Source organism: Crotalus tigris, unplaced genomic scaffold, assembly GCF_016545835.1.
Source record: "Crotalus tigris isolate CLP2741 ecotype Arizona unplaced genomic scaffold, ASM1654583v1 scf7180000024359.8030256, whole genome shotgun sequence".
Taxonomy (NCBI): domain Eukaryota; kingdom Metazoa; phylum Chordata; class Lepidosauria; order Squamata; family Viperidae; genus Crotalus; species Crotalus tigris.
The window spans coordinates 1873226-1886684 of NW_024100528.1; the positions used below are offsets into that span (position 1 = coordinate 1873226).

The window sequence follows — 13459 nt, forward strand, 5'->3', positions numbered from 1 at the left end:
GACTAAAAACAATGTCTCATAATCTTGTTATACAATTCAACTTGCTACATCAAAAATATGTCAATTCCCAGGAGAATCACCAAGGTTATTTAAAAAGTTAAAGTCAATTGCAAGGGTCTAATTTTGGCTAGAAAAGCAACACTATGATACTTAATGCTAACACTTGTTTCAAACTCAAATGAGCAATATGTTTCAATGCAGGAGGCTATTTTGTTTTACATCTGAATCACAATTTCTTTTCTTAATAGAAGTAATTTGGGTAAGAACATTGAGAATCTTGGTTGTGGTGGTGATGGTGGCATAGAGGCAAAAGAAAAGTCTTGGGACAACAGGGAGATATATTGTCTTTTCAATAGTGGTGACAACTCAATACAGAGATAGAAGGAAGATTAGTGAGGTGGACAAAACCATGAGTCATGCCATGCTGGGAGTGGCTGATAAGAGGAGTGAAGAGAAAGGGTGAAACATGCTAATCATATTCTATTTGCCCCTTAAAATTCATGTGCAATCCCTCCAAATGTTGTTTTGTCCAAGATTCTGGATTTCAACCAAGACATTCTGGATTTTATTTGTTTTAAAGTACAATGCTATTCCTCAACTTATGGAAAGCATTTTGTCTGGATTCAAAATATAATATATTTAATGTTGTTATACTCCTAATATGTACATATGTAATTTGGCAAATTTGTTCCTAGCCCTTTAATAGATTGGAAACGAAAGGAAAATATAAGTACCTTTATTATGCCAGTATATATTTTTCACACAGGAAGAGAAATTTTGACCTAAGAAAAGAGGTGAGTGAACTGTTCTGTACAAAACTACAAGCTAAGCAAAAGTGGATCTCTTCTCCAAGCTGCTTTAAAGTGAAAGTAAAGGATATACATTCACAGATCTCACTCATCAGTCTTATTTTGTTATAAGTTGCTTAATAAGTTACTTACAGGATCAGAAGGGCCACAGTAGTCTCTGAACACTTTTTCAGGATCTACCTGTCGAATCTCTAGAGCTATACAAGGTCCTGAATAGAGTTCTACAACCATCTCCTGTAACCAGAAAAAAACCCAACAGATGTTTACATTGTTCTGAAGGCACATTATTGAAAATTTTATGGCCCCATTACTAAATTGATAATTTTACAGAAATCCAAATAATCAAAAAGCAGGGATGCAGAAAACAAGCAAACAAATCCTTTAGGACTAGACTTGGGTTTTTTATCCTAGATTATTTTGGGATAAACATTAATCAAAAGCAAAGTACCTCCCCAATATCTGAGTATTTATTTTTATAAACAAGTATGATGTGATAGAGTGATCTCTTCTAGCTTATTTTGCATTTTGAAAAGCTCAACACACTACAAGCTGCACATTTTTTCATACTGCAGAAAGCAGTAATATATTACTGATATTTTACCAAGAAAACCACACAGTTGGGAATATAAAATAACTGATGATATAATGACAGATAATGTACCCATTAGAAGGGATAGCAACACACTGCTGAAGAAGAGTTGAGAATCTTTTAGAGCAAACTGCCAGCCCACGGGCCGGATGCATCATAGTGAGACCGCACCCACCCCATTGCCAGCAATGGCAAAAAAAGTCGTGATGTGTCACATCATGTGATATTGCGAGTTTCACACCCCTATTTTAGAGTACTAATTGTGTTTATGATATTGCCAGTTTAAAGCCTACAGGATCTCTGATTGCACCTAAAGCTTTGGGAAAGCTCAACACAATAAAACATGAAAATGAATGACTAAACATCGGTATCTTAGGATCAGCAAATTGAGATAGACTTGAATTGAATAGTTTCAGTCAAAAGTTGGTGGTCTTGTTTTCATAGTTAAAAAGACAATAGCAAGAACAATACTTGGCTGCAAAGCAATCAATCACCAGATATAATCAATTAGACATAATTGACAGGTGTATTCAAGTTTATGCTCCAACTATATATACAGAAAAGAAAATGGATGAGTTTTATGATCAAGTTCAATTCGAAATTGACAGAGAATGCAAAGCATGGTGTGCTGCTTGTGGCAGGAGTCTAGAATGCCAAGGTTGGAAATATTGAGAAAAATATAGTTAGACATTATGGCCTCAAAAATCGAAGTGAAATTAGACTAGCTCCTTTCCTGTTTTCCTTTAGGAGGACTCTGGAAACTGAGTTTTTTCTTAGAGTAGTTACACTTTGAAATGATACTATCTATTGAGTTTATTGGTTCTTAATAGAAAAAGATTATCAATTTGTTATATTTCATTACTGACTCATCATTTTTTATTAAATTTACCATTGGTATTTAAACTGTGGATGTTTTAAATGTCATGTGTATTTTGTAAACAGGTAAGAACCATACTGAGGCATGACAGAATAAAAATAGAACAGGTACATAACTATCCAACTATTGTAAAACAAAATGTGTAAAGTGGCATTTCAGTAAATATTATGAAGTGTGGCATTCCTGCAAATACTGCAAATGTAGCGTATTAACAAAATTTGCCTTTGAGAATTCTTCCCCAATTGCAAAGATGACATATTATTAAACTGCAGAAAGATCTGGAGGCAGAAGGTATGCCAAGCATCCCTCCTCAATGGGGAAAAAATATCCACAAAATTAATTTGCTAGTTTGTGGATTTGATCCATTTTTAAAGTGAGGCAGAAAAATGCAAGGAGGATTTCTAAAGGTAGCAAGGAATTGGAATTTTTGGAAATTTGTTTTAATTTTAAAAATTAAGAATTTTGATATGATGTTCAAGGACAACATAATGTTACTAATGGGGATGCTTTTTAGCCTGGAAAACCATTATCCAAAAGTGCACACAATTTATGTATATCACACTGTGGATTCAAACCTAAAAATTATGTGTACAGTTATCTTTCCAATAAATTGTTAATGGTTTATTTTACAGCAAATATTAAAACAATCCATAACTATGAGTAATAATCCTGAGCATTACCATACAAAAAGGATGGTCCATTAAGATAATATCTAAACTGCATCAAAAATGGTGAAAACAGATGTCATAATATTTACTTACAGAATATTCAGCAACAACACCTTTGTAGACTGCATAGAATTCTTCTGCATTTGCTCGGTCCATATAGAACTACATATAAAATAGAAAGGAATAATCTAATTCTTGAGATTCTGTGAAGCAGAATTGTGGAGCTAGTATTGTCTTAAAAATACTTAAAAACTACCTAACAATTATAGCTGCCCTTTTTCTGTACAAGAAACATGACAAGAATTGTGTGGTTTCTCAGTCATGTAGAGGGTATTTATTGTTTGGCAAATAAGCTGATAAACAACATGTGTGTGCACACTACTCATCAAACCACATGGTAAAAAGTCAAGCACACATAAAATTAAGTTATTCAAAATAATAATAATAAATTTAGGTATCACAGTTTGTAAGTAGCCTGGCTTTAGTAGCCTTGCACGCTGACTGAGGAATTCTGGGAGTTGAAGTTCACAAGTCATAAAAGGGCCAAGTTTGAAGACCCCTGCTTTAGAGTCAGTGGGGGCTACTGGAGGAGGCACCTTTTGCTGGTGACAACAGACAGACTTTCCTTTCTCAGCCTTATAGTTGTCAACTTGCTCCCCCCCCCCAAGTACAAACATACCAGGTGCAAACCCAGAGTTTCCTGAGCATAAAGAAACACCTTCCTCAACAAAAGTCTTAATTAATTTCACTCTATCTCCAAAAAAAGTTTTTGTCAAGTTTCAGGCTGCACAAAGCTCATGATTGTTGCTCACTATTTATATTATTCAATTATTTATACTAATTAAAATTTAAGTAAGTTCAAAATACATCAGGGGAAGGAAACAATGGGGCAGGGAAAAGAGAGGAGGCTTTCTAAATGCTTTTTGTATAATGCTTTTGTTTCCTTTTACTTTATTAAAGAATTATTTCAGTGTCAAAACAATTTTAAGTGCTTGTACAATATTATTGCAATGATCACTGGCTAATGAGTTTTAATTGTAATATCTAAGTATGTATTTGTAGAGTCAGACTGATGTAATGTTTAAGGTATTATTCTAGAACTTAGGAGATGAGTTCCAGCACTACCACACTTGAACTCACAGTCTAGAACAGTGGTTCTCAACTTTTTTAATGCCGCGACCCCCAACCGGTCGTAAGTCAAGGACTACTCAACTGGTCGTAAGTCGAGGACTACTCAACTGGTGCAGCACCGTTTGCAGAATGGGACTTTTGGCGGGCTCAGCAGGGCACAGACAGCCTGGACAATTCCTATTGGCTTTTGAAAGCCAATAGAATTAGACTCTATTCAAGAGAGTCTATTCTATTGGCTTTCAAAGGCCAATAGAATAAAAGGGAGTAGCACAGCTAAGGAAAAGGGGAAAAAAATGGCGGACTGCGTTGTTTGGCGACCCCCGTGAAATGGTCGTTCAACCCCAAATGGGGTCCCGACCCACAGGTTGAGAACCACTGGTCTAGAAACTAGTTTTCGTTCCAAATCAGGAATGCAACTGCCCTGAATGGATCCAGAAAATCAGCTTAAAAATGTCTGAAATTGATCAGCAACCACCAAATGCTCAAGCATTTTCCCTGAGAAAGTGGGGTAAACTACTAATTCCAATTAACATCTTATTAATTAGGTTACTTCAGAACCAATCTGATCATTGCCTCTTCAAAAGCTAACCATAATTAATTAGGGTTGGCTATGAGTTCTTTTCTTTGTTTTCTTTTGGAGGAGGAATAGCCAGATGCTTCTCAATATACATTATTTATATCAAGGCTTTATTGATTTGTGTTCAGCAAATTCAGTGGGGATAATTCCCATCTTTAAAAGTTGCTTCCATAGTACTGTTGGAAAAGTATAATGATCTAGCATATGGGAGGTATATCAGCATTTGTGAGCAAGCAGTTCTGACTATGAAATGCTTTAGCACACGGGCGTCAAGCTCACCACGTCATGTGATGTGTCATGACTTTTTTTGCATTGCCAGAGCTGGGGTGGGTGAGGTCTCCGTATGATGCAACCGGCCCTCCAGCCAGCAGTTTGACACCCCTGCTTTATCAGCAGCAGCAACAACAAAAAATGCTTTATTCTAAATTAACTGCTGCAATGAACAAATACGGGATTTTCATGTGAAAAAAACTGTGAGTTCAGTTTAGTTCTGCAAGTTTCCTGATTCAGAATATGGTCAGAGACAACCTGATCCAGTTTTAAGTCATTTTCATTTTTCTTTGGCTGACAATCTGAGAATTATAAGAAAAAAACAAAATAAATTCGGCAACTTTGAAGTCTATCCATTTTTTGTTTAACTGAACTGAAAAGGCTGATTTCCTTTGTTTAACAAGATAACACTTTGAAAACCTGATACAAGACACCACTTACAACAAAGCTGAAGGAAGCAGCTACATTTCTGGCTGCAGCTGTTTCAGCTGAGAAAGAATCACTAAAAGCAAAGGCAGACATGTTCCCAAGTGCAATGGACTATGGTGTGGTTCTATAGTAGAAACAGGAGTGGTAAATGTGGAATTTTCTCTCCACCTCCTAATTCCACGAGAATTAAATAAAAAGAAAATAAGAAAAAGAAAATTAGTTACCATCTGCAAGGCTGAGATATCAAATCCTCCATCAAGAATTGCTTTTATAATCTTTCCAGCTAGACCTGCATTAAAACAAAAAAGGAGAATAATGGTAGATACCTAAGAGTATTTTAAATATTAAATGCTTGAGAGTTAGGGTGTTATCATATAATAATTCTTTTTTAAAAAATCCAGAATATATTTGGACTAATATATATGCATCTGACACCTGTACAGAGATAAATATAACACCTACTCAAACTTTTGAGCTGAGGCACTCAGCTGGGAAAGATTTTTCTCTATTTAAAGCAAAACAAAAATATGTGTAATTTACATAAAATAGGAAGACCATGATTTACACTTAAGTGTAAGATATTTAGCTCTTTGGGGGAGAAAATCAGATTTCAAAAAGCACATGGTATCCTGTGGATATCTCCTAGTTAATAATACTAATTGGATAGTCTGTATTTGACAGGTCCTAGCTGGCATACAATAACACAAACATGCTTGGGATAAAACTTGGCTTTGGTTGCAGTTGTGGCATAGTAGCCACAGTGTATTAAACCTGACAAGTATTGTCTGTTACCTGGGAATGACACAGGTAAAATTGAAGAAGCCTATGCAATGGGACAAGAAAAATTAGACAGAGATAAAATCTTATATTTGAATGAATTAAAGATTAAGGGATTAATTGGCCTTATATTGAGGATTTAGATTTATAAGGGAAATGAAAATGAACTATTAGGAAATAGCCTTGAATTATTGTTTAGCCCAGATAACACAGACAATGTATTTGAGACTATAAAGGATACTCCATTAGTAAGTAGTGATGTACTAGGATGAGAAATAGAAAATGTTTATGAAATAAAATAAGAATATACTTAAGTAAGTAATAGGTGTATTTTAGATATTATAATTTTTATGTAGTGAAATAAAGGAAACTTGGGTTACCCGAAATTTAAATACTATGGATATTAAAGGTTAAATTGGAATACTATAATTAAAAATTAAAATTTAGGTAAAATTTAAACACAGGACATGGATATGTATAAGCAAAAATATATTGATAAATGTTTTAACTGAGCTTGTTATAATTAGAAATTTACTAGCTTAAATATGATATAGCAAATGTTAAGGGAAATAGAGAAGGAATTTTTTGATGATGTAACCTGAGATATGTACTAAAGATTTTGTTATTGTACTATTGATTACCCAAACACCACACTGCTTTCCAAATACTCAAATGTAAAATTGGAAAACCAATAAAAACTTGCTATTAAAAAAAACGGCTCTCCTCCTGGGTCCTGTCAGATGATACTACTTAATAGATGTTACCCATAAAAAGGTTCTTCTGCAGTCCAGATAGCATACAGCATCTTAAATTAAAATCAAAAGAAAATTGACAACCATTGCAGTTCTGGGAGCAGAGGTTGTGTGCTGGTTTTGGAGTGCCCACAACTGCCTGCACCATAGCACTTTGCATTAGCTGCAGCTTCTGGATGTTCTTCAAAAGCAATCATATTTAGAGTACATTACAGTAATTTATTGAGGAGGTGACCAAGGCATGAGTGATTGAGAGCAGAGCCTCTTGTTCCAGGAACTGGAGCAAATTCACCAACAGAAATTGTAAAAAGGGCCCCCTAATCACAATTGTTATCCGCTCTTTGAACAGGAGATATGAGTCCAGAAGGACACCCAAGTTGAGATTCCCAGAAGCTGAGGGCCCGAAGAGCCAAAACCACTCAATTTTGGCAAGGTTGATGCTGATCCCCATCCAAACCCAGACACTGAGATATGACATCTATAACGAAGTGTGAGAGTAACCTTGAGGAAGGAGAGGAACAGCGACAGCCAAGGCAATAGTCAAATAAAAAAAATCTCAACATAACTGGAATGGAATTTGAGAAAGTATCTCAGCCTGGACCTCTCCAACCTCTCTTTAGGATAAAGGCAGAGAAGGGAGAGGCACATTCAAAGTTGCAAGATACTGTTACTGTTCTATTATTGATTAACTTACAATAAGAAGTTTACTATTCATGACTTTGATGTTCAGGTTTTGTCCACTTCAATGGTCTGAAAACATCAACAGCAACAGAATGTCTCAGGAAGAGGATCAAAACAATTAAAATTATTTGAGAAAAGATATTCTGGGACATCCTGAGAGACTGCACTATAGCAAATCAGGGAGTCCTAATTTGAGTCAATGAAAAGTCATTCAAATGTGAAGCTATTAATCTCTTAATAAAAAATAAAACAAAAATATATAACAAATTATATCAAGATCAGTGTTACTGACTACATTCAAAAGTAACCATGTAACACAGATTTCTAAAAAGGAATCTGGAGGTGATTCTGTAAATTATACTTTAAGTCAGTCAGCTTAACATCTGTTCTGAACAAATTTGTAAAATTGGTAATACAATGAAAAGTAACTAGGTACATAGGTACAAGCTTTTCTGAAGAAAAATCAGCATTGATTTCATAAAGATTAATCCTGCTTCATGAAGCTTAACAAAGTTCTTTCAGAGTGTCAGTAGGCACATGGATGAGGACTTCTCATCAAAAGCTGTTTAGTATATTTAGTAGTCATGGGATAAGAGAATTGCTAATGGGTTAAATAGAAACACAAACACATGACTACAAATCAAGTTTCTTTTTAGAGGGAAAAAAAGGAAAGGATCTATGTTGAGACTAGTAATTTTTAAATGAATCAAACAATCTTGTTGTAAGCAATGAGCTGGTCAAGTATGTGGATGATGTAAAATACATAACCTTGGTTAGGATGGTAAAAACCACAAATCATTGAAGATCTTTAGAAAGATCCCTTTCAGTTACATGAATAGGCAATTTATTTTTTCCCCTTGCAAACTAGAGAGATTGTTTAAACAAACTATTTTTTTTCTGAGTGGCTTTTCTCGACTGCACAGCATCTCCCTAATAAGCGCTAAAAAAAACAAACTAAGAAGCTGCAGTCCATGACTTTAAGCAAGTTAATTATCTTAGGCGCAGCTTGTACTGCTGCTACTGCTAGCAACCAACAAAATCCCTGCCTTGACATTAACAAGTTAATAGCTGACAGCTTTTGCCTCCTTTTGCTCTTGTGGCTTGCTGTCATGAGCACTCTAGGCAAACAGCTGGAGGGAACAGCATTCCTGTCAATCTGAATTCCCAATTGTGTGCTTGGGTACACTTTTGCATTCTTTTCTTTTTCACAATATATAAACACAAACATCAATTTCCTTCCATTTAATTATCTCAGTGCCAGAATAAACATTTTTAGAGGTGGGAGAATTGGGCAAAAAGAACTATAAGATCTGCCCAGAGAATCAGAATTCTGGGCAGATCTATTTGGGCTATTTAATTAATAAATTCTCCAAAGGTAATTGCTACCATGGTGTCTCCTTTGGGGTTTTTCTTTTTTGATATCCATCCTGCAAATTCTCAATTAAGTGTTGATGCATAACAGGGGCTCCCGGTAGATAGGCTCAATACTGTCAGCTCAGGGTATGGTAGTGTTAAAAGACAAATGGCATCCTAAGTAGAGTTAGAAACACTGTAACACCTCTTGGATGTTTGAAGCTCTTTAGCTCAGAAAAATAGAAATATGAGGAATGTGAACATGGGTTATAAAAGTTATGCATTGCATGGACAAAGTGGCCTGATCAAAGCAGAGAAGAAGAAGAAGAAGAAGAAGAAGAAGAAGAAGAAGAAGAAGAAGAAGAAGAAGAAGAAGAAGAAGAAGAAGAAGAAGAAGAAGAAGAAGAAGACGAAGAAGAAGAAGAAGAAGAAGAAGAAGAAGAAGAAGAAGAAGAAGAAGAAGAAGAAGAAGAAGAAGAAGACTAATTCTGGCTGCACAAGACCAAGCCTTAAGACAAATGAATAAAGTCAGTGTGCTGCCTACCACAGTGGACCACCTGGTAAGCTGTTGCAAGAAGATTGCACAGACTGACTACAAGCAGCGGCATGACAAAGTAGCAACAATGGTGCATTGGAAGATCTGCAAAAAATATCATTTGCCTGTAAGCAAAAACTGGTGGGATCATAAAATAGAGAAAGTCATAGAAAATGATAAAATTAAACTGCTCTGGGACTTCAGAATTCAAACAGACAAGCACCTGCAACATAACACCCCAGACTTAACAATTGTCGATAAGAAAGACAAAAAAGTCTGGATAGTGGACGTGGCAGTGCCTGGAGATAGCAGAATAGAAGAGAAAGAACTGGAGAAGATAACAAAATACAAAGACCTACAAATAGAAATAGAAACACTGTGGCAAAAGCAAGCAAGGGTAGTACCAATAGTAATAGGTTCCTTGGGTGCAATCCCAAAACAACTGGAGCACCACTTGAACACCATTGGCATTGACAAATTCGCTATTAGTCAATTGCTAAAGGCGGCCTTACTAGGAACTGCTTCCATCCTGCGACGATATCTGTAATACCATCAAACATCCACATCTGCCTATCCCAGGTCCTGGGTAAGGACTCGATAGGTAGACAAAATGCCAAATCCAGTCTGAACATCTGGCTGACTGTGCGATGATCCATAATAACAACAACAACAACGTTGGAAGGTACCTTGGAGGTCATCTAGTCCAACCCCCTGCTCAGGCAGGAAACCCTATACCATTTCGGACAAATGACTGTCCAGTCTCTTCTTAAAAACTTCCAGTGTTGGTGCATTCACCGCTCCTGGAGGCAGGTTGTTCTACTGGTTAAACATTTTGTCTTTCCTATCAATACAATATTATACAGATAATCCTTGATTTATGACAATTGAGCTCAAAATTTCTATTGCTAAGTGAAATAGTTAAGTAAATTTTGCCCCATTTTACACCCTTTCTTGCTACAGTTTTTAAGTTAATCACTGCAGTTGTTAAGTTGGTGACACAATTGTTAAATGAATCTGGCTTCCCCACTGCTTTTCAGAAGGTCGCAAAAAGTGATCACATGACCCCAGGACATTGCAGCCATTATAAATTTGAGCCAGTGAAATTTTAGTGATGTGAGCATGAGGATGCTATAACAGTCATATGAAAAATGGTGATAAATCACTTTTTTCAGTCTATATATAAGTCTGGCATAGTCACGTGATATTTTGCTTAATGACAGTGGGACTCAGCAACAGAGACATAGGTCCCAATTATGGTCAGTAAGAGGACTAACTGTACCATAGTTTTGAAACTGGCAGAAGGAAAGAACAAGTTTAAGTCAAATTAAGTAAAATCTTTTGAATAAGAATAGTAGAAAATAGCAGTTTTCTGTAATCTGAATGTCCTTCAGATATACTTTCTTCAATTTCCCCAGAATGTTCCAGCCAGCAGATCATTAATAATAATTCTAAAATACACACCTTTGAAAGATGCCCAGGCTGGGAAAAGTTATCAATATTAAAGCTACAGAGGGTTAAATGTATTTTCTTATAATGCAATGAACTAATTTTATTTACAAAAATCAAATTAGTTCCAAAATAAAAAAAGGATTTTAAATTATCAAACATAGTCTACAAACCCCATTAATAGCTTTTTCTCATTTGAAAGAATCCACTGTTATGTACTGATGCATTATGGGAAGAAACAACTATCACACTATATTCTAAACATTATCATTTTATTCTGAGGACCTACTAGAAGCAGCAAAATATGACGGTCAAAGTGGTTTTGCAAAGCATTCTCTTGCCAGTATCTCTGCAGAACCTGTTAACCCAAATAATTATTTATGTGGTTTATGTACTTTAATTGCATACAGAGAACATCTCCATCTGATACTGCAAGCAGGTCAGCTGGAAATCATCTGAGCCTAACTGATAAACAAACTGCTGGTAGGAAAGACTTTTGTCAAAAAAGTAAAAAAAAAAAAAAAAAAGATGAACAGCAACAGGAAAACAAGTCTTTATCTCTGCAACTATGAGTATTAACATTAACAAAAAGGAACAGCATTGCTTGTTAGAACCAGGCTGAGATAGCTACCGTTGTGGAAATAATTTATATGTCTACTAACTAGACAAAAAGAGGACCAACAAGTATTTTTATTGACTCTGCAAGGAATATAACTAACCTTCTTTAATTGCATGAGGTTTAATAACACAGCAAGTACAATGTGTATAGTTTGCAGTGCCTGCGGGTCCACGGCCTCCATTGGAAGGAAAGAATAATTCCAGTTCCTGGAATTAATAGGAATTAAATACATAAATTTAATAGGGGTCCAAGCACTGAGATTATAATAGTCATTTTGGTTTTTATTCATTTCCATTCCTTATTTATTAACATATTTTTGAAAGTGCCTCATCATTCAGCACAGACAATAGACTTCCAAACACAGACTAAGATCCAAAACAATGCCCATTTTCAAAAAAATCCCCAAGTACAGGTAATCCTTGACTTATAACCATTCATTTAGTGACCTTTCAAAGTTATGAAGGCACTGAAAAAAATGGCCTACCAACGTTTTTACACTTATGACCTTTGTAGCATCCCTATGGTCATGTGATCAAAATTCAGACATTTGGCAACTGGCATGTATTTATGAAGGTTGCAGTGTCCCATTGTCATGGTTCACCTTTTGCGACCTTCTGACAAGCAAAGTCAATGGGGATGCCAGATTCACTGAACTGTATTACTAACTTAACAACTGCAGTGATTCACTTAACAGTTGTGGCAAGAAGGGTCGTAAAATGAGGTAAAATTCATTTAACAATTCTTTGGTTGAATTGGAAATGTCAGGCTTATTTGTGGTCATAAGTCAAGGACTATTTGTAATACCAAGAAAAAGATACAATAAACCTTTCACAAAAAAAAAAAAAAAACCTTGAGAAATTTAAGGCAAATTTCAGTACTGCATTACCAAGAATAGGCAGGGAGAAAACCATGAAAACTATCCTATGTCACCATAACACATTCATTGAGCTATAATCACCAGATGAGTTCATTATTTTGTCATATTACCATTAAATATTTCACAATAAACTATGTAACACTTGATTTCTTACTAGCTGCTCATACTGGAAACAGAGAACTTTCCAACCTGAATGCCACAGGACTGCCAACTGTGTTGAAAGAGTTTTAGGCTATCAGAGTGAATCAGGTGGGCCAGAAGAAATAAAAGAACAGTAAGCTATTACAGGTGACTTAACTGCCTGAAAAGATGAAAAAGCTTCAAACCCAAGTCAATAAAAACATAACAATTCAAATCCCAAAGCAAGCTGAATATATTTATGGGAGAATGTGTGTTTTTCAACCAGAGGAAGACAGAAAACAAATAGAACTAATGATTTAATGAAAAAGAAATTACAGGCAGAATCAGGTGATTCAACAACATAGAGAAAGAGGTTAGAAAAAAGGAGCAAAAAAAAAACAACCAAATTACAAAAATAAGCTTGAAACCACAGTCCTACTTCCTATTTATCTGTTACAGCACAGATACTCTTTTGTTTGTTTTCTTGTCTGCCCACTCCTAGAAAACAGAGGGCCTTTTTACAGGGCTAGCTGCTCACTGGGGAGGGAAAGGTCATCATCATCAATAGCAGAGGTTCTCTTCGTGATGAGGTGAGATCCTTCTCCTACATTGTTGTTTTTTTTAAAATGCAGACTAGATTGGGGGCTAGAACTTCTCTCCAACCGCTACAGAAAATCTTAGGACCATGATTTCAAAAATCCAATCAGCAGAAATCATCTGCCTGAAATTCATGGAACTATATGAACTGTTAGATTGGACAGTCAGAGAATCTATTCTCTCTGACTTGCAATTTTAATATCTATACAGAAATTAATCTCCAGTTCTTTCTCCCAAAGTTTGTCTTCACAAACAACCAAGTAATTGCTCTTCTACTTTTACCAACATGGCTTCTGCAAGCTATATATGCTTTTCTCCATTAGTAGCCTGTTTTTTCATGAACAGGACACTG

General features: G+C 35.6%; 1 protein-coding gene across 1 annotated transcript in view; it reads right to left on the minus strand.

The window, feature by feature from the left end:
- Positions 1-899: 899 nt before the first annotated feature.
- Positions 900-13459, minus strand: part of LOC120300793 (nucleoside diphosphate kinase 7-like) — a 45961-nt gene continuing 33401 nt past the window's right edge. The window contains exons 7-10 of the mRNA XM_039327263.1: positions 11614-11719; positions 5575-5639; positions 3037-3105; positions 900-1043 (exon numbers count right to left, since the gene is read on the minus strand). Of these exons, the coding sequence (XP_039183197.1) occupies positions 915-1043; positions 3037-3105; positions 5575-5639; positions 11614-11719 (369 nt within the window). The 3' untranslated portion in view covers positions 900-914. The remainder of the gene's footprint in view (positions 1044-3036; positions 3106-5574; positions 5640-11613; positions 11720-13459) is intronic.